This window comes from Vitis vinifera, chromosome 6 (assembly GCF_030704535.1).
Source record: "Vitis vinifera cultivar Pinot Noir 40024 chromosome 6, ASM3070453v1".
Lineage (NCBI taxonomy): Eukaryota > Viridiplantae > Streptophyta > Magnoliopsida > Vitales > Vitaceae > Vitis > Vitis vinifera.
In genome coordinates, this window is record NC_081810.1 from 5839480 (window position 1) to 5862852 (window position 23373).

The window sequence follows — 23373 nt, forward strand, 5'->3', positions numbered from 1 at the left end:
ACATTAAGTTGCTCTTGAGCAGCTAAAAATCAAAAGCATAGATGTTAATCCTAGGTCCTTGAAAGAATCCAATGCTTTCCCCTATTAATATGATATTGATACCAATTAAGTGCTTGTGTTGATTTTAAATTATGGTCATGGGCAATGCATTGAAATCTCCAATATGGGAGACAAATTCATTTCCTATTTAGAGTTTCAACTACTTGAAAGCAATTCAAATATATCGAAGATCTTATAGGTTCTCATTTGAGGCTAAAAGTCCCTCCTGGTTGTAGAAAGGAAGCTAAATTACATCTTGTTTGTTGGTTCGGATGCAAGCTAACTAGGCGGATTTGAACTCTGATGTAATTTCTTAAAGGAATTGAGGATAAACTGCATAGTAAAGAATACCCTAAGGTTCCTTAGAAATTCTCCTCAAATGGTTAAGTTAGATTCCATGCAAGCATTAAGAAAGAAAGAATAAAAAGTGGTAGGGTGTTTTGGAGAATGCATGGAACCTCCCCTTTCTTTCATTTTGGTTTCCCTTATATATATATATCATCTTAGGAGAGAAGTTTAGGAAGAGTACTTAGGTTGTTCATAGGTGACATACTCTGGCTAGATGGGCTAAGTCCATGGAGTTATTACATGGTTAACAACCTCTGTGGGGACAACCATACCAAAGTTAGTGACAATGTTGTCCTATTATGAGGAACAAAAGGATGTTTTGGTGTGGCACACTTACTTGAACATGTAAGACCATACTATAGTTAGGTCACTTTATGTAAGTGATCAGACAAAGAAATCTAATTGGGATCATACTAGATTTATGAAGTTTAGGCACATAGTCATGATTGGTGGGGACTAAGCCTTTTTTTCCTTGATTATGCCCCCTTTTCGGAGTAGTGCCTAGTCTAGAGAGGTGGCGAGTGCAAAAAGTTATTCGAGCAAATCAAATTTTTGGTTGACACCAAATGAGGAGATGCAGTGCTCTGTGGAGGTGTCATTAATTTGGAGCAGGAGACATTGTGTCCATCAGTAAGGGGGATGACATTATCATGTTAACGTTCCCATTCCCTATGCAATGGTTTACTCCTAGTTCTCTATTAAAGAGCCTTTTTTTTTCAATAATTCTACCCATTTTCTACTACTAAAGCTTTAATGATCAATGTCTTATTCATCTCTAAGGGCATTAGGTTGTTTGTGGACATTGTTACTCTAGCTTCAACAACATGTTGTGTGTTATAATTTGGTTGGTGTCTTCACCTTCCCCTTTCACTTTTTTCTTTTTCTCTCCTTTTTTCTTGTTTTATGTTTTCCTTCTCAATGGCTAGCCTTTTTTTATCCTTGTGACTAGGACAAGCACTTAGACTCACCATATGATTGGTACCATAGTTGAAAAGGTATGTTGATAGTCATAGATTAGATTAGCTCACTAACATGAGTGATCATCTCTGATGCTTTGTATAGTAAGCAAATATGAGATACAATGAACCCAAAGTGCTTAAATAGTATGCTTGACTATTATATTTTATATGACGCCTTGGATGGGTAAAAAATGAGGTCCACAAATATATTGATGAGAACCAAGTATGGTGAGCCCTACAGTTTATGCCTAGCATGTGTGTAAGCCAAATACGAGATTTCAATATGGTGTTTGAGTTAACGAGCATATGAAACACTCAAATCGAGTGTTTGATGCAATTGGATTAAGTTACACACTTTTTCAAAATATGACATACACCATGTTTGAAGAACTCCACCATAGCATGCACTTCATACAACATGTGCTTGGTGACCAAACAAGAAGGTGAATAAAAAGATCCATTTTTACCTTGTTATATGAGTTCTTATAGGTCATTGTGATCACCTCTTACATCCTATGTGACCGCTATTTCATAAGGCAAAATATACAACTTTAATGTGTTGTCTAAGGTCATGATTCATATGACATAAAGAGACATCCTTGTAGACTAAGACATGAGGACAGAGGGAAGACTATTTAGTTACACATTCTAGTCTTAAGCTTACTATGATATTCTATATTGCAATTAAGGTGTTGCAGTATATTCATGAGCAAGATTGATTGGAGCATGACTTTGAAATATATTCATTAGTTGCAATGAAATGAATTTGGAGCATGCTAAGACTTTTTAAGGATGAACTAAACTTGTCTATAAAGGATTTTGCATAGTACTCTTGATTTTCCTTTTATGTTTTTTGTAGGCATACACTTCATTACCAATATGAATCAAGATGGTAAAATAGATTGATAAAAGAAAAATCCATACAAGTGGGAGATGGTAGAATTTTTAGGCATAAGTCATCCAAAGTGGGTAAACTCTTATTACATTAAGTCCTTTTTATTTTTTTCTCCATTCCTAGTTTTTCTTTAGTTAGTGTTTTGTTTGACTAGAAATGAGGAATGGGAGTTTTGATCTAATTCTACTAGGCCCTTCCCCTTAGTGTCTATAAGAAAGGGCTCATCTTTTCTCAGCATTCAAAACATGGAAAACTTATTTACAAAGCACATAAGTACAAACACACAATTATTATTTCCCTCTCCCTTCGCATTTTGAGCGAATCTTTTTAAATTGTGGGTATATTGTGCATGCTTAAATAGCATTTACCACCATAGAATCCTTTTCCGCTATATCATGAGGACACCATCAAAGGACTTAGATCGAAGTATGCCTAGATTAAGACCTTCTACTATCTAGCAATATATTTCTTGATATTATATTTATTATTATTATTATAGTTTTGATTTTTTTTAGTATTAATACTTACACATACCACAAATTTTTTTTATTATTATTTTTTTGTCAATAGCAACCACGTGAAATCTTACCATCAAAATAACAATTTGTTTAAAATACCATTTACAACAACTAATCAGCATCAATGGTGGAGCTAGGAAATGAATTGAAGAGGAAGGGGGCTAAGATACGGAAATATATTTTAGGGAGGGGGCTAAGATACGAGAATATACTTCAAGGAGGGGCAAAAAAAATCAATAAAGCTTAAACCCTTTTCGATTTTCCCTTACAAGGAATTTAAATCCCCTTATTCCAAGTTAGAGGCAGGCTACTCCTTTATATGAAAATGTTCCGCAGAGAGAAAGTACTAAAAAAGAAGAAAAGAAAAAACATGTTTGAGTTACTATTTTTTATTTCTTGCAACCTTAGTCACTTTTTTCTTTCCTGCATCAAATAATATGTTTTACTATTTAATATTAATGAAATAGACAGGAGAAGGGAAAGGAAAATGTCATAAGTTGGAGACAATAAAATAAAAATATTAATATGATGATAATGTGGAAAAATTACAAAATTATAACTTAGTATTTAGTTTGGGGAAATAAAATTTTTAAAAAAATTGCACCAAATCTTTGGCATACTTCCTATGAATTTCCTCCATTTCCAACATTAAATTAGAAGATTTGAAATCAATTTATGATTTAATGTATCCTAACTTAAAAGAAATTAAAATAATAAAAGTTATTAAAAGACCTACAATTGCAGTGGAAGCTTTTTCTCTATTTGGAAAGAAGTTTATCTTCTAATTTAATGTTGGAAATGGATTCAAGGACATATCGCATCGTTTATCTTCCATACACATCTTTTATTTGCTTTTAGCTTTTAGGCTTGCCCATTGGATTCTGATCATTTGAACATGGGTTTGAGTCTGACTCTGACTCTGATCCAAATAGGCCTAAACTGATTTGCAGGCCTGATTGGCCTCTGGCAGTGGGCCTCGACCAAATACTTGCCTGGCCTCCAATGAACCAAATTTAGGAGCCAATAGAATCATTGAAATGGCAACCCCCCCTCCCCCCCTCCTCTTCTCAAAACTATACCTTGATGTGAAAGCCAATGCTATGAATGAAAAAGGACAAACCAGCATCAGGAAAAATTTGGGAAAGAGAGAATTAGAGGAGGTATCCAAAGCTCTATTTTGTTTTCCCTTTTAGGGAGGTGGGAATCCAAAGATGTTTTGTCTCAAGGAAATAGGAAAAGTCGAAGGAAAAACTACTTCCCATTTAATATGAAGAAAGAATGAGGCCCACCATGTGCTAGTGTGGTTAAAAATCAAAATCCACTTACTTTGTTACACATTTGTTTAGACGTGACTTGTTTGTAGTTATTATCTGCTTACAGCTCAGATTTTGCTACCGTGGTCCATTTTCTTCAACTGGAATATGAGATTTCACTTTTTCTTTCCCTGCTCAAAACTTCTTTCTTGTTGTCAACTTTTTGGCATTTTTCAGTGGGTTATTTTATTAAACTTTAAAAATTCAACCCTTCATCTATTTTTGAAATCAATTTTATTGAAATATCCTTATTTTTTTTTCATATAAAAATAATTTCTTATTTTAAAACAAGCATATAAATACTTAAGGGCATATATATCAAAAATAAATTACTCTTTAAACAAAAATATAAAAATGATTAAATTCACAAAAATTTGAATTATTTCGTCCCATCTAACCAATTTATTCGTTTTCAGTTGAAGAAGTGGCATTCTACTATTCTTATTCGTTTTCAATGGGACTCCTTGGTACCCGTGTCCAATGCGCCACTAATCAAAATGGTCATGAGGGCACTTAGATATCAATTGTTCATATGTAAGCTTATTCGAAAAGCACTTTATGATGCCAATGTCTTACTCCAATTTTATTTAGATATATGCAAGACAGAGTTGTAAGCATATGATCAAAGTTTGTGTAAGCTAGACTCTAATTTTGGGTTTCATTTATCATCGTGCTCATAATCTCTGGGACCAAAGTCTTTGTAATCAAAGGTGATCCATGAAAAGTTATAGTCCTCAAAAGTCAAAAGTAGTCCCTTTCCTTGCAGGGAAACATGATTCCCTGGCAAATCTTTTTCTGAAATTGACGGGAAATAAAGGCCACTATCATGGAAAACACTTCACAAAAGTGAAATCCTCAAATATTCAAAGCGATCCTAAAACCATTCCACATTTCCTGGTCCAAGGCCACTTTTTACACGAGCCCATCTAACCACAACAAGAAAAGGGTTTCAAGTTTCAACAACCAAAGCCAGAAAAAAATTTCCAATTCAACTGTCAATTACAATAGATTGATTGTTAAAGATTACATTACATCTTACATTATAACATATAAGTACTCAAATATTATAAGCTGCGGGCTACACATTTCTGCAGCCTCTCCAGCCTTTCCCTACTATTCCTTGAACTTTCACCTTTTCCCTTGGACTTCACAAATTCCCATTTCCCACACAATAGTCAAAAAAGCACTCACACTTTTTCTTTTTCCTACCAAAACCTCCCCAATTTCCCTCCCTCACAGTCTTCAATACTAAAGTCACCCACCACTCACCATACAGTCAAAAAAAAAAAGACAAAAGACAAAGAAAGTAAAATCTAATATTTTGGCGCCAAGAAGGGTAAATATGGAAATATATAAAGGCGGGAAAATTCGAAGTGTTGAGTTGTTGATGACCAATGATCACACCCTGAAGTTTTTGCCGCTGAAGGTTTGACCGAACTGCCAATGCGCTGGTGCGATGTTCCAGGATGTTGATGTGCGCCTGTCACTCCCCGTGACTCTGAACGACAGCGATTGCCCCACCAGCACTGCGTTTGACTGCCAGTTTTGACCCCAGTTCCTGCTCAGGCTCATCCACCCTGTCTTCGACCCTTTTACGCTCGCCCTCACGATATCCCCTGCGCCTGCCACGTTGGTGATCAGAACCAGATTGAAGTACCGGAAGCCGTTGATCGTGAACCTAATCCCTCCTTGCTTACGGCACGGCACCCTGCGTAATTTTTCACATTTAAAATTCATCAGTGGTTGTTTCGTCATTTTCCTCAAACATTCTGTTGCGGTGGAACGTGGGCCGTGACTTCAGTGTGGGACCTAGTGGACGTGCTTCTATCAGAGGCCCTTTCACATCGATGAACGGGTCTCATGAGCTTGGGAGACCGTGTGTTGTCTAGGGTTTCAGGTTTGATAATACATGGAAAACAACGCATCGTGGGCTCTGTGCAATGTCCACGTGTCCCTATATTCTGATCAAATCTATTTAACCGTCCAGATCCGACCAAATAAGGGCAACGTGGCACATTTTTAGGTCCATATATGGGACCCACGTCACGTGACATTTAACGTAACCAAAACGATGTTGTTTTGTCGTTTTGCTCTGTGTGTTTGAGTGTATCCCTATATAGCCGTTTTAGGAGGGTGTTTCGGGTAATTCTAGCGTTTAGAGACAATAACGGTAAAAACAAGCCGCCGAAAGTGACCAAAAACCGCCGGAACGGTTCAAATTAACTAAACGACGTAGCAGCAGTGATTCTTAACTATATACAGAGAGGTATTTGTGTAAATTGATAAACATAATATGGGCATTTCGGTCACTTAAAGGGGAAAAAACACAACCGACGATCTGTCAAAAGCAATAAAGACTGTCACCAGACTCTGACACAATAAAATAAGAACAGAGTGAGAGTGTGAACGGGGAACTCACCGGCGGAAAGCCACGGGGACGATCCCGGCACGATACTCAGCGATCTTGAGGAACATGGGCATGGCGAGATCGAAGTGGGGGCGGGGAGGGTTGCACCAGCCGCCATTGTCGCTGGGAAGAGCATAGTTTGGTGGGCAGAAGTTGGTAGCGGTGATAAGAATGGAGGGGCTGCCGGAGTGGCACCACGTGGGGTCATTGGCGCACTTGAGTTCGAAACAAGCGCCGCAACTGAGTCCATTGTTGAAGAGTGCTGTGCTCAGTGCAGCTGTGTTCACGCCGTACCCTTGGCTGTAAAGGTTACCGTATCCACAAGCTCCACCTGTGGGGAGAAGTTAACGTAACGAGTGACAACCAGATCTATAACACTGGAAATGGAAGTAATGCAGTTCGAAATGGGGATTCACCCATGGGATCTCATGGAATCCGCATAAAATGAAGACAATGAGATGGGTTTCACGATTAAGCCAAGGATCTTCACGAAGACTCTTCAGGTCACGTAGGAAATTGTAGAGGAGAAACAATTCAATAGAAAAATAAAATAAAATAAAAAAGGAAAAGGGAAAAGGAGAGCAAAATATAAAGCGAGAGACTCTGTTTTTCAACGAAAATGCAGGGTAAACTGTTGAGTGTTGGACTTGAAGCCAGTAATGTACATCACTAATCCAAATAGAAGCAAAGAGTTGAAAAGAGAGACGTACCCATAGTGCCAGAGGCGTCACTGCCACCGTAGAAGGTGGCGTGAGCACTCTGCCAAGCACCGCCGGAGTAGGCGCCAGGAATTTTAGCTTGAACGAGTGAGAATAACGAGATAAGGGAAGCAAAGCAGACCACAACGCCCACAGCCATTTTCTCTCTCACTACAAACCAAACACCACTCTTTAGAGCGAGAAAGAGAGAGAGAGAGAGAGAAGAGGGTGAGGAGCTAAGGAGCTGGGTGGAGTACTTATGGAGAAGCATGGGAAGGTATCAGTGGCATTTTCGGAATTTCAGTACTAGTCTCGTTGAATAGCAAAACACAGCATTTGTCTCCGATTCCAGTTGTAAACCCGTTATACAGAGTTTGCTCAATCCTATTATTTTTCCTCCTACCCCACAAGTTTTAACTCTTAACATGACAACCCAAAATCACTGCAGTAGAGAAAATGAAATCTTCACCTCAATTTTTTAATAGACTGTGTCACATTAAAATCTTAAAAAAACCCATCTTTGAATATCAATTTTTATTCTCCACCTTAAAAGACTGATAACATTATCAAAAATGGAGAATGTTTGAATACACCTCTTTTTTTACTATTATTATTACATCTTATTCCAAATATAAATTTAACCCTACTAAGGAAGATAGGAGTCAAAGAGCATTAGCGAAACGGAAGGGGTGGCGTAAGAAGCGGCTGTGATTGGAAGAATGAGATGGACACAATCTAAATCCCACTAGAGGAGGACACGTAACAACCCGAGAGGATCCAACGTCTGAGCTGGGTCCCATTTAATCCCGTAATCGTCGGTCCAGCTTTTAACTGTGAGGGGCCAGCGGGTGGCGGCCCCACTCACTTCTCGAGCCACACGCGCTTTCTCGCCTTCGTCTTCTTTGTTATCTGTTACCGTCTTGGCTTCATTGGATTGGATGGTGACTCCGTGACTGGTGTTCTTTATTATTATAAAATGGACTTACGGGCCACACCAACCTTAATTATGACTATCTGTTTGATTTACGGGAAACCATTTAAAACATTATATGAGGTTGTCAATATAAATAATAGTAAATTTAAAAATATTTTCAGGATATATATACTGTTTCAACGTAAATTTAAAAGAATAATTATGTTTTGGATATAATTGGATCCAAAAATTAAGTTTCGATTCATATAAATTTACTATTTAAATCCAAAACTTAAAAAAAAAGTGTGAAAATTAAAAAATTGATATAAATTTTTTATCTTTTAAAAAATGATATTTATTGAATATAAAAAAATATTAATTTAAATTTTATTTCTTTTACAAACATCAATAAAATTTAATATAATTTAATAATTTAAAAAAAATAAAAATAAATTATTATTATTTAAAAATTAAATATCTTAAAAATATATATTTTTAAAATTGTTTATATAAAAAATAAATAAAAATATGTCAAATTTATTTTTCTAAAATGATATATTTTTTAAAAAATTAGTTTTCTAAAAATAATAAATTTTCAAAATAAATTTAAAAAAATATTTTAAGATCAAATTTTTTTTAAATATTATGATAAAAATAATTTTAAATAATATATTAATCTTTTTATATTTTATATCATTTCCATTCTTTTGTACGAGTGATAATTTTTTGGGGCAATAGGATCCAAAAGAGAATTGTCCCAATTTAAAATTGGGTGGGTAACTCTTCCCTCGCTAAGCTTTTTCGTTAGGTAGGTAAAAAATTGGGAACAAGGTGATAGGTGTAGCTGGGTAAAAAGTTGATAAGAAGGTAGATGAGGAGCAAATGATTGGGAGCAAAGAAGCTGTGAAAGAGAAGAGGTGGATAGAGACTCCATGTCACATCAGTAAATCGCCATATTACCACACCACGAGTGTGAGATTCCGATGAGATCCCACCGGGGGAGAGGGACTTGGAATTCAAAAAAATAGGGTACTGTGGTTGGCTGGACGCATTGAAAGTCGTCCACGTATTAGGTGTCATATGATTTGGGTTTGTGGGGGTTAGATGCATGGCTGAAGGCACCATGATTGCCCATGCTCCCAGCGTGCTTCCCTCCTTTCAATCCTGTGACGGGTTTAATCATTTTTTTCCTCTCCCAAAGTCAAATCCCTTTAATAATTAAACCCCACGTGAAATTTTTTAAAAACAATTAGTCGTTTTTCCTTTCCCTATGTGGAGAATAGGGAATATGAGGTTGAATTGTGAAGACAAATATAAAATTATCATATATTTTATCAATTAAAGCTAAGACTCTAAATGAATAAATCATCCTTTATTTTATTTGTTTATTTGATATCAAATATGTATAATATTTAATAACTTAAAATATAACGACTTACTTTTTTCACATAAATAAATTACCCACTTATCTAAAATTTAATATGTAAGCATGATATTTATGTTATAACTTACTCATTTCTATATAAATACCATATGTTTTTTAGTTTACACTTTATTATCTTATTTGATGTAGGATATTACAATTATTTTTATATAAATGCAATGTATTAACTATTTACAATGGGATTGTAAGAAAAAAAAAACTCAAATGGTACTATTTTTTCATCATACCAAAATGAAAGGGATAATCTTATAGTTCTTGGTTGATGAAGATACATCGTTAGGTATTCCATTTTATTTTCCCATTGAGGTCAAACTTAAACTTGTGCTTGAGAGATAGCCCGTTCATACACTGAAAATAAATGTATGGATTCTTGAGACAAGAGGAGCTGAGCTGTGATGGTCCACCCAAACCGCTCAGATCCCACAAATGAATAAAAAGTTAGATCTACATTGGATCTCATTAAATTGCCTCATCTATACTCTTGAAGAGAAGTTTGGTTTCAAACCCCGATTTGAACATGAGGAGTATGTCATGCTAACGAGCCTTGGATGATTCACATCTCAGGGTTAGGTGCTAATGAGCACATTGAACTATTCATGTGTGTGAGATTGTAAGATGGCTTCATAATTGAGAATGGACTATAAGACAATTTATAATTATTTGTTTTATCTTGTGTAGATATTGTATTAGTGAATCACTACAACTTTAAAATACATTTATATAATTGAAATTAACTCACTACATATATAATGTTAAAAATTACATATCACATATAAGATAGAAAAAGTTTCTAGTATTATGAGTGATAAATTCCTTTTAATCACGTAGAAATATTTTAAAGTCACGAGAACTTATTAGCCCAAAAAAATAAAACAAAAATGAAACCTAACAGCATTGACAATTAATGAAAAGTAAAAAATTTGAACAATAAGAGTATGAAATTATTCAAAATTAGAAGAAGAAAAATGATCTTTTAGTTTATTATTTTAAATTGATTTAATTTTTAAATTTATTAAATATATTTAATATATCAATGATTTAAATTAAATTATAAATTCATTTTATTTAGTTGTATTAAATAATCGAATTTGATTTATAAATACCCTTAAATAACTAAACAAAGATATGGATTCAAATCCACTTCTAAAAATCTTAACTTTAATATTATATTAAATTATCAAATATCCTCTATATATATATATATATATATATAGAGAAAGCTTTTAAGATTTAGAAATAAGTGATAGTTAAAGACAAAGTTCATATAGTATGCCTAAACACGCCAAATTATAAATATACTACTAATGCACCATGCCCACTTAGGGAAAAACAAAAAAAAAAAAGCAATTTGTTGAATCTAAATCTTGTTAGTTTGTGAATACATTTTAATACACGATTGAGAAACTTGTCATAAAGGTATTCGTTGAATCTAAAATGTTAGGCAGTGAATCATCTTTTTGTTTGTATCACGTCTTACTTGATATTGTCTTCTGGTCTAATGAAAAAAGATTTGGTGCTTTGATATTTTTATATCTGTTAAGATAAGATACGAGTCTGCTCATATGATTAAAAGGTGAGGGGTGTGGCCACCTGTACCTTTGGAATGCTTCTATTTGGAGACTAATAGGCATAAAGCATTTTCCAATTTTTATATGCCCCCAATCCATTTTCCTCTTGTTTTTTTCTTCTCGGTTTTGTTCTTCTATTAATTTATGAAGGTTGTTGCTTTCATGGCTTAACCATTATGCATTTGCACTGTTATGCCTTGGAATCTTTACTCTAGGAAGCAGGTTCTCTAGTATAAGTGGGTGACCTACTTTTTACCGATCTTGATAATAAAACAAGAATCATTCAACAAAATTGAATTTTTGTAAACTAATCTTCTGATAATTTTAATGACGCATTCAGTAAATTTTTTGCAAAATAAAGATTTTTTTTATTTTTTTATTTTTTATCAAATGAATAAGTGGGTAAAAAAGTTGGATATTCCTAAGTCAGAAGTCAGAAGTCAAAAGTCAAAAGTCTTGTTTTTATGTTTGGTGAAAGTTCTACATGATGATTTTATCAAAGCTATCTTTGATTCTAAAAAGAAGAATAAATAAATGAAAAAAAAAAAAAAACCATGGGATCAACTAAAACATAATAAAGGAAGAAAGAAAAATGTTACTCATAAAGCTTATTTTGGCTCATACACTAATTAATGTGGAATAAAACGTGGATATCATTTAGATTATCTTTTTAAAATTAAAAGTTTTAGGGTGTATTTGATAATTATTTTTCAAAACAGTTTTAAAAAATTACTCTCTTATAATTTTTTAAAATAAAAATCTATTTACAAATCTAAAATAATTTTTAACATATTTTTTAAAATAATTTTTTATGTCTATGATTTTGTTTTTAATAATTTCATATATCTATATAATTATATTTTAAATCAATTATTAGAAAATAAGTGAAAACAAGATACAACAATTAAAAAATATTTTTTAAAAACATTATATTTTTTGTTTTTGAGAACAAAAAATAAAAAATAATGTTTTATTTCAAATATATTATTTTGATTTTTTGTTTTGAAAAATAAAATACTGTTTTTAAAAATAATTACCAAACATACCCCTCATTTTTTTTTTTACCTTAAATATGTTTACATTTTACTATGAATATTTTGATAATTATATACGTGGAATTGATTAAACGCTACTTCTTTTTAGGTTAAAACTTAAAACTAAAAATTTTATATTATATTGCATCAAGAAAGAAACCCATACCCCTCGAGGCCAAATTTACATGCGCATGTATGATACAAGTCAAAAATATTATTAAACTTTAACTCTGGTACGTCTAATACGCAAGGCAAATGCAGGTGGATTTTTCTACGAGCCTGTCAAGTTGCAGCAGACGTCAATTATGGTCTAAATAAAATAAAATAAAATAAAATTGTCCACTTTACTGTAAAAACTAAAAAGTAATGAAAGACTGAAGACAAGGCAGACCAATCCGTCAAAAGTAACTAAACTAAACGGAGTCGTATAATAATATAATATTAATAGCCTGTAACGTGAAACATACCACTGCAGGCCCCTTCTTCAAAGTTGACCCACCCACAAAGATATAAAGGTATACCGTACCCAAAAACCCCCGTTTCCCATTGTTGCCGTACCAAAACACTAGCTTAAATCCACAAAAAGAATAGTATTAAGAAATGGGTCAGTTTTGGTTGGCTTAGATTTGAAGAAAGATGTGGGCTCAATCGTCATCAAAGGCTTCAAAAATGCAATAACCAACGCCACGGTTTGTTTGGTGGATGGGTTCCCTTTTTTTTTTTAAATAGAACCCTCTTTTTTCTGATTTTGGGTTTTTTAAATCAAAGTGGTTGGCAGATGACTTTTAATTTTTGATGATTTTTCTTAGTGCCTATGGCCACAATGACCGGATTGCAGACATGGATGTGGGAGGAAAGTGGTGGTTTGGACATTTGGTGGCCACAAATTGGGGCTTGATTGTCGGAAAAGGGTACAATTTTCGTCGGTGAGGCGTAGCTTTGGGGGTAGATGTGGAGGTGGCTTTGTGTAAAATTCTGGTGCATTGACCTTTTTGCCAACAACCATACATTCAATATTCAACATTCACAGACCATTTCATCATATTCCCAAGCATAGGTACAAAGAATAAGAATGAATACTTTGAAGTAGAAGAAATAATTAAAGAATGCATACCTGATAAGAATTCAATGGATTAGAACAAGGTGGACGGTGTATTAGTGCCTTCCCCTTTCATTGTAAGACAAGGTTTTTCGTTACCTAATCATTGATTGAATCATAGTCATAACAAGACGTGGGTTTTTCTTACCTAATGATAATTGAATTTTAATCATAAGGTCATGCTACAGAATAAATACATACCAAAATTCATGGAAGGTTGCGTAAGGGACACCTCTAAGACTGGAGCTGACCCACTTGATGAGAACCAAGAAAGTAGGAAAAAATGTATCTCTCAACTTACATGGGCCCTTGTCCATTGCCTTAACATATATGGTTGGGAATATAGACCCAATTCAAGGATGTTTCTTAACAAGGGGATAATTACACACATTACACATGATCTGTGAATCATACTCAGTTAGAACATGGCCAAACAGTAGTTTGAAAAAATGATCTAAAAAGGGGGTATCCTCACATCACATGTGGTGTTGTCTCGTATAATAAGAGTAGAAAAGCTGGTATATGATCCTGGGAACAAGAATGCATGTGGGAGAGAAAGAAAGATAACACACCCATAAGCATGTGAGAAGAGGGACAAGCGAATGTGCCCCCACAAAATATACAAAAATATTTTGTTTTCTCATCCACCCACTCTATCCTTATCTCTCATCCTTCCTCCTCATGTGATCTCAAATATAAAAATACACCCCCAGTGCATCATCTTCTTTGTCAAAATCTGAGGGCTCTGGCCCATGGCTTTGCCCCTTGGATGTGACCCCTCATTTAATGGGTATGCTTTGATCATCTTTGTCCATCCATTATAACATATACAATAGGAAAAATAAAATAAAAATGGACCGACTTCGTGTAAGTTTTTTTTTCTTTTTTCTTTTCTCAGTAGTTGAGAGTCAAATACTTTTCTAGAACTTACAAGAAAATATATAAAATTTTTAATTTTTTTTTTATTTAGATAAGAACTTTATTTAAGATTTCGTTTTAATTTTTTAATAATTTTTTTTTGTGGAGAATTTTTTAAATCTTAAAAGCAATTCCTCAAGATTTTTTACTAGGACTTTAAAATGTGGATCCCACGCAACCCAACTTGATATATTTGTAATTTTGAAAATATGGGAGGGGGGTAGATGTGGGCTTTTAATCGAAGGCAAAATGAAAGGTAGGCTTTTAAAAATATTAAAATTACTCTTATTTTTAATAAAAGTAATTTTAAACAAATAATTCCCACATGTATAGCGAGTAGTAAAGAATTGCCATTCACTTCCCTTGCTTCCATGGTTTAAGTGGAAGTTTGTCTATTCCACACACATACACACTCTATTTAAAAGAACTTCTTAAACGTTAAACACAACTTATAATAATGGTGTTTGAATAAAAAATTTCATCTATGACTCCCATATTTCTAAACATGACTTATTGATTTTTAGAGAAAAAAAAAAACTCCTCAAATAGTATTACGTATATATTTTTTTTATCATATTAATTACATCATAATCTCATTTGCCTGTACTATCAATCAAAAGATGTCATCGTATATATTTTTTTGCCTTATTAATTATATCTTAATCTCATTTATTTGTATTATTATAACTTGATCTCATTTATTTATATCATCATTTAACTATTTAAATCTCATCATATATATTAAATGATTTAAATCTTGTATTGTAGGTAGGTAACTTAGCATTTTCCTATATACATATATATAAATAATGAAATATACACGGTTGCATTGTCCCTTAATGAAATACACATTGTTTACAGTGGAGCAACCAACTAAAGCATATAGAAAGAAGAAAACATATTGGGTGGCACGTAGAAGCAGAGTCAGAAATTGACCATTCATGAAATAATGGCACATGCAGCAGAAAAAGAGATGGTTGAGAGGAGGATGATGATGATGTTGGGTGAAGCAGGAAGGTGGTATGAATACAAATTATTAGCACCCCACGGAGGCCACTTTTGTGGGCGGCTTTTCATGTTTGGTTCTCACTGGTTTTTCTGGAACTGTCTACACTTTGGAATAAATGGACAGGGACGTACCTTCACTAGAAAACCGCAACATGGTGGTGGCGGTGGTGTTCCCAGAATCGGATAATAACTGATAATGAAAGAGGTAAAATCTCCTCCACCAAATCTCACTCGTCCTTCAGATTGCTTCTCCTCTGGGATTATCCACGTACAAACAGTATCACTAAAGATCACAAGTATAAAAGACATTATAGAAAGGACGAATAAACGTTTCATTTTATTCCACATTTCTGTTCTAGGGGCTGGGAAACATTTATAATTTTTTAACACCCTGCTTTGAAATAATCAATTGTTTTTTCTGATTTTATTTTTCCCTCCCTAATACTTATTGAACTATTTTTTATTCCCCAAAATTTTAAGGAAAATAATAGAAAGATTTTTTTTAAAAAAATATATAAAAAAAATAGAAAAATAAATTTAAAATCAATACTTTTAAATATTTCTTAAAACTCATTTCATTTATTTTACTTATTTTATGTAAAGACCTTACTTTTCTCTTCTTCTTGTCCTTCATCCATTCATTATTTGGATAATTTTATTAGTGTTCTTTTTATTGAGATTGTCCATAGACAAAATTCTTTCCACAAACCATGCAAAATTTTATTCTTGTCATATGGATTGCTAATCGAAGTTTTCAAATGAAAATTTTCATTCTGTTGGGATAAAAAGATAAATGAGAATATAATTTTAAAATAAAAATAAAATTTCTTTCGAGTTAAGAAAAGTATCATGTCATTATTACAACAAATTTGTGTGCACCTATGACATTTACTTTAAGAAAGTCGTCCTTCTAACATGATCATGACTCATTTTTACTTTTTCTCAATTCTCATTCTTCCTAGATTTAAGCCTTTTTTTCATATTTAAATTTTCAAATAAAATTTTATTTTTTAAAACAATTGTAAAACTATTCTTCAAAATATTTTCAAACAAGTCCATGACATCTTGATTTATTTTTTTATTGAGATGTTAAACGACTTTAAATGCTTTTTTAAAATGGATAATTGTCTTTTGGACCCAGTTGGACCCAAAAATTAATATATGACCCATAAAAATTGTATAATTGATGGAGATGATATAAAATATAAAAAGACCAACATACCATTCAAAACTATTTTCTATCATAATATTTGAGAAACGCTTTTGTCTTAATTTTTTTAAAATAATTATTTTGAAAATTTATTATTTTTAGAAAACTAATTTTAAAAAAATATATCATTTTAAAAAAATAAATTTGACACATTTTTAGTTATTTTTTATATACACAATTTTAAAAATATATATTTTTCAAGATGTTTGATTTTTAAATAATAATAATTTATTTTTATTTTTATTTGAAAAATTGTGTTTTTTTTTTCTAAATCACTAAATTATATTAAATTTTATTGAGATTTGTAAAAGGAATAAAATTTTAATTAATGTTTTTCTACTCTCTTTTTTTCATAAGTCATTTTTTGAAAGATAAAAAATTCATATCATTATTTTCAATTTTTACACTTCCTCTAGGTATTGGGCTTAAATAGTGAACTTATACGGAGCAAAACTAGCAAAACTTACATGGGCTTAAATAGTGAATTTTTGGGCTCAGTCCAAAACATAATTGCCCCTTTTCAAAAAATGAAATCCCTTCATTTTTTAAAAAACTAACCCATTTTGAACATTTTTGTCTTTTGTTTCAACAAAAATGTCATTACCCTTCATTCTTAATTCTTCAATCATTCTTTCATCAAGGAATAAAGATTAGCTCCAAGAATTCTTCCATATTTCTTTCTTCCTTAAAATTGTCACGTTCTTCATTCTTTTTGCAGTTTTTTGCTATTTTTTATTTGGGATTTTTGCAATTATTTCTAGTTAGGATTTTTGTATTTATTTTTTGTTAGGGTTTTTTTATGGTTAAGCTTTTTTACAATTATTTTTTGTTGGAGACTTTTGGTTTTGTTTCTTGTTGGGATTTTGACTTGAGGGTTTTATTTATTTATTTATTATTATTATTAGAGTTTTTTTGCAATTGAGTTTTATTAGGTTTTCAATTTTTGTTGGAGATTTTGGTTTTTTTTTTTTTTTTTTTTTTTTTTTTTTTTTTTTTTAAGTTGGGTTTGATTGAATTTCGAATTTTTGTTAGAGATTTTTGTTTTTGTGTTTTTATTAGGATTGTTTATTTTTTATTTTTGTAATTTTGTTTCAAAGATGAGATCAAATAGATCACCATTCTAATCAAGATTTATAGATAAAACATAAAATTAACCTAATTTAAATTCTTATTAATGAAATTTGATCGGACAATATCTACATGATTGGGTGTGGGTCATTACAAATGGTATCAGAGTCGATCTTTAACCCTCGATGTGGGGTTTGTTTGGCCTTACAAAGAGTGTTTATTGGTTTGACTCCATAATCCCATGAGACACAACGAGGACGTTGTGTCTGCATTGAGTAGTTGTAATATTCCACATTGGATAGGGGAGAAAATTTCTCATGTTATATATGTATAAGTTTTTTTTAACCATGTAGACGTGTTTTAAAGCTGTAAGAACCCCATTTAGATATAAAACGGACAATATCTACACGGTTGGATATGAGTCATTATAAATGGTATTTGTAGATAATAGAGAGACTTAACCTCAATGAAATTCTTTATAAATGTATAGGTTTAACCCATTGGAATAATTGATTATCTTCTTCTTCACCCACTTCGGTTGAAATATCAAGAAGATTAAGATAATATTTCTCCGCAACTCTATCATTTTCTACTCCATATCGCATAACTTTAGCTTCATATTATAGTAACAAAAAACTAATTACTGTAATCGAGGCTAAGCCAAATGATTTTGTTGCTTTGTGTGGATTAGAGCAAACATGCTCCAATTTCTCTCACAAGTAGATGATGACGCAATTTGTGAGAGAACTTTAATGGCCAACTTATTCAATGTAGGTGTTTGGTTCCATACATGAACCACTATTCAGCTGCAAGGAAATTCATAATTATATAAATACTTATGTGATGAATTTACAATAATGATAATCAATTTTTTTCTATTAAAAAATAGTACTCACCAAGCACTATGGTTGACCTTAATGCCGTCGTCGCTCGATCACCGAATCCTCTATTTGCATCTTGAAAAAGCACAAACTATGTATTCAATATTTAATTTGTTAATATCATATTTGTTAGTAAACGTTCAAATAAAATGACGAATGAAATTATTCTTTTATTAAATTGAGTAAAATAAGAGTTTCTTATTTACCTCATTTCCAAATTAACCAATCGATTCAGCATTTGGGTTTAATTTAGCAAATACGTCATGGACTACTTCAATTAAAATATGGATCACTACCAACTCTAAGCCTATATTGAAACCTTGGATTCAAGAAGTATGCTACAATAAAATGATATAGATTTAGTATTCTGTAAGAGAAAATGAAATAATATCAAAGTAACAATTGATGAAAATTAAGTATCTACTATATGAAGTGGCCGTCTCAGTGTTTTCTCCCAACGATCTTTGATTATTTTGAAGATCCAATCGCCAACTTGTTGACGAATGAGATTCTTTTTCATCATTTGTATAAGCACATACACAAACGACATTATAAGAACAACTTCTGAATCCATAATTTGAAGCACCACATATAGTGGCTCAAAGTATGAAACAACATGTGTCACTCTACCCCAATACTGATGGTCAAACATTAGTTTCTCCATATCTCATCCAATGTTTGTCCGACTAAACTTGTGTAATGCCCATTCATCACTTATAAAAAAATTATTCAAATTAACCCTTTTTTTAAGAAGACTTTCAAAAGCGAAATAGTTTGTAGCAAACCTTGTAACTCCCGGTCGAACAATGTCTCCACCACAGTACTTTCTCATTTCTGCAAGTAACCAACCATGATTGTAAATGAAGTTGGTCATTTTTCGAGCACTACATATCATATCTGCAACGTCAAGTCTTTTCCCGATGTCTTCAAACATTAAGTCGATGCAGTATGCCGCACATGAGGTCCACAATAAGTTAAACTTTTTCATCAACAACTTTCCTGTTTCCACGAACGCTGACCCATTATTTATGACAATTTGGATCACATTATCTACCCCAACTTCTTTGATTACATTTTCCAATAGCTTGTATATGTATTTGTGGTCTTTGATAATGTTCGATACATCGACTGACTTAAGGAACATCGTACTCTCTTTTGAATAGACCATGAAATTAATTATACTTAATTTTGTGGGCCTTGTCAATCCATCTAACATTATGGTGCACGCATATGTCTTCCATTTTTCTTTTTGTTGGTTCATATAAGCTTCCATATCTTTGTACTCCATTTCCATGTACTTATTCTTTATTTCATATGAAGATGGAGGCTTGATTCCCATTCTTACAAATCATATGTAAGAAATATTTGAAACATGACACAAAAGACTACACCTACTCAAGGTATGAAACAATATAAAATTTGAGAACTTAAAAATTACTTGCTTGTTGTGCACCAATAGTCATATTCTTGAAGTGGTGAAAGCTTACTTTATTAGGTGCGATGCTATCATAAATGAAGAATTTGCTTATTAAGTGTCCCATCATTTCTTTAATATATCTTTAATATTTTTTTTGTCTTGCTCCATAAGACTTGTAGAGGAAGGGTGGCAATAGTCGGTAATGGGTGTGAATGTCACATACTTTGAGATTTCCGCATTGTTGGTGCACCACTAAGGCGTGACAACTCCCCCGTTTTACGCTTGCTTCCCACAACAGTTTCATATTGTTGCAGCTCCCATTTTGTTGCCTTCGTTGCATGAACCGCTTCTCAATAAGCATCTCGCTCATCCGGGTGCATATCTACTAAATACATGTACACTTCGTCATTTTCATTATCACCCTTGTCCATGACATGTTTATGCCTAGCCTCCATAGTGCCACATAATTGGATCCAGATCTCTTCAATATGTGCAATTTTCTTTGCTTTTGCTTTACTTTTTTCATTTAACATCTCTTGTATCTCTTCTTTCACTTCGAGTGGCACTTTAGGACACTTTTTGGTGTTGTTTTTCGAGTCTCTATGCGCTAAATAAAACTTGAATTGACTGATGTCTCTACTCTTCATCAACAGTCCACAAAAATTAAAAATTATCCCATTTAGGTTCTCCTCTACTGGCGAACAATACTTCTAAGCTACATCTCGGCTAAACATGCCACTCTCACCACCTCCACCCCCATCTCCACTTCCACCTCTACCTCCACTTCTTTTTCCACTTGCACTAGCCATTGCAAATCTATTAAAAAAGTAATTACAAATAATTTAAATTAAACAAGTAATTAAAAATAAACTTATTGCAAATGTATTAATTAATTACGATTGAAAAGAAAAAAAAGATTGAAGAAATTGGGAAGCTACTAATATTGTAAATTAAGTTAATACAAGAGTTAAAAAAATGTACTAATTAATTTAAATGTACTAATTTATTATGATTGAAATAGTACTAATTAATTATGATTGAAAAGAAAAATAATTGGAGATGTTAGCCCAATGGTTCTCCTAATTGAGTTTTGATGATAACAAATCATGGTTAAATAACTAATTGGTTTAAATGTTAAGAATCTCGGGCATAAACTCAAAAATTCATCAAATGACCAAATGGATACAAGATCGAGACGTTTTGAAGACTTGTGATCATAGGAAACTAATGTAAGATGAATGCATGAATGCACTTAGGATTTTCATATCGTTTCATGCAACTTAGAAAACTCGGTTTATTCTTTAAAACATCGATTTCATTAAAACCCGAGTTTTAACAAATGTATCTTAGGCAAAATATTTTCAAATTGGCATAATAATTCATCTAAAAACCTTGCCTAAGTGTTAGAAAAGAAAGGAATTGAAAAAAATAGGTTTTCGAGGCCAAAAGACTCAACCGGTCGAGGTTATGGCCAATCAGCTTAACCGGTTAGGGAACCGATCGATTGGTTGCCCTTGTCCGGTTGATGACCGGTCGAGGGTTGCACAAAATTTTCTCTCTCTCCCAGTAGCCTTCTCTTCCCGGTCGAGGTAATTCTCTTCCTGGTCGAGGTCTGATCGAGGCAACGGTAACCTGTCAAGCATTAAATGCTCCAACGGCTAGTGAACCAACCGACCTCTAGCTCGACTAGTCGAGGTTACCTTTTGCTGTTTTTGGATCCCAAGCTTAGAAACCTATAAATTGAGAGCTCCACTTCATTTATTGACAAGAGAACACTTGCAATCAATTGTCTATCTACCTGTTCTTGACCAAAAAGCTCTCATTTCTTTCTTAGTGCATTAAATTATCACTTGCATATCATTTAGTGCACTTTTATGTGTCATCCTAGTTTTGTCTTGTATTTGAGCTATCCTTAAGCTAGGTTAAGCAATTTTTTCTTGTAAAATCTAAGTGTTAAAGCCTTCAAGAGGTTTGAATCTTGAAGAAATTGTGTAAGAGCTCATTGGAGCCGGCCGGAATCCAAGTGTAAGAAGATTGAAAGCTTAGTTGAAGTTTTAAGTTAGTGGAACCTTCACTCAGTTAGGAGATTGAGGAGAGTGGACGTAGGCAAGGAAATGTCGAACCACTACAAAACCCGAGTTTGAATTCTCTAACTCTATCTCTTTATTTTGTTTATATTGTGTTTGAACTTGTTGTGATTGAAAAGATTTTAAAAAACTCAATTCTCCCCCCATTTTGGGTGTTTTTCTTAATTAAACATAACCTTTATTTTTTCAGGAGAAATTGGGAAGCTACTAATATTGTTAACTAAGTTAATAAATTAACTAAGCTAAATTAATTTTGTGAAAATCTACTAATTCATTCAACAGTTAAAAAAGGTACTAATTAATTCAAATGTACTAATTAATTATGATTGAGAAGAAAAAAAATTGAAGAAATTGGGAAGCTACTAATATTGTTAATTAAGTGAATAGATTAACTAAGCTAAATTAATTATATGAAAATCTACTAATCCATTCAAGAGTTAGAAAATGTACTGATTAATTCACATTTACTAATTAATTATGATTGAAAAGAAAAAAAATTGAAGAAATTAGGAAGCTACTAATATTATTAATTAAGTTAATAAATTAACTAAGCTAAATTAATTCTATGAAAATTCATTCAAGAATTAAAATATGTACTAATTAATTCAAATATATTAATTAATTACAAATGAAAAGAAAAAAATCGATGTACTAATTAATGACAATTGAAAAGAAAAAAAATAAAATTAAAGAATTAAATAATATACTAATTAATTACACTTCAATACAAAAATAATTAAAATTTAAAACAAACATACCTTAAAAAAAAATGAATAACCTTGGGAGCAATGAAAGATCAAAGATGAAATGTGGATGAAATTGGTGAAAAATGACCTATTTATAGAAAAAAGTTAGGCTAAAATAGCTATTGGAATCTCATTTTATCGTTGGAAAACAAAATTGGCTATTAAATTGAAATCTAGGTGAAATCTGACCGTTGGATCATCATATAGTTGTTGGGGTTCAATTACAGTCGTTCAATCACATCCAGATTCAATTTGGACCATTAGATGCACAATGTATTAACCGTTGAAGCTCGGACCAAATCTAGATTGTTAGATCAATGCGGGGGAGCTTGAAGCCGTCAAATCAAAGTACCATGGAAACAAGGAGAAGGCGCCGATTGTTTCAAAGAATTGGTGAAACATCACTGAAATTCTATAGTGGCCGACGATTAATTCAAAATTTCATCGATATATCACCTAAAGCTGATTTTTCTATGATTTTTATCGAAATTTGCTGATTTTTCTCCTATTGATATTTTGCACCCTTCTTTCGTATCGCCGGTCACCAACACATGATATTTCAACGAAAAAAAAAAATGAAATTTTCAACCATGATTAGAAGCATTGGGTACTAATGCAAATTTTAGGACCCACTATAAATAAATGTAAGATCATATCACTCTTGAGTGGATAGTAATTAATCTTTCAAGGGATTCTTTTTGCTCTTAATTGTGGAAAAATGTAAATCAGATTTTAAAACCTAAAAGAAAAATAAAATAAAAGATACAAAAATAACAAAAAAAAATAAACTATTTGAAATTGAC

The 23373-nt window shown here is 32.4% G+C and overlaps 1 protein-coding gene across 1 annotated transcript; it reads right to left on the minus strand.

Moving 5' to 3' along the window:
- Positions 1 to 5052: 5052 nt before the first annotated feature.
- On the minus strand, positions 5053 to 7422 carry LOC100263987 (expansin-A4). The gene is made up of 3 exons (XM_002283494.5): positions 7190 to 7422; positions 6492 to 6810; positions 5053 to 5780 (listed from the first exon to the last, which is right to left on the minus strand). The coding sequence occupies exons 1-3, from the start codon at positions 7335 to 7337 to the stop codon at positions 5471 to 5473; spliced, it is 777 nt and encodes a 258-aa protein (XP_002283530.1). The 5' UTR covers positions 7338 to 7422; the 3' UTR covers positions 5053 to 5470.
- Between the last annotated feature and the right edge of the window lie 15951 nt (positions 7423 to 23373).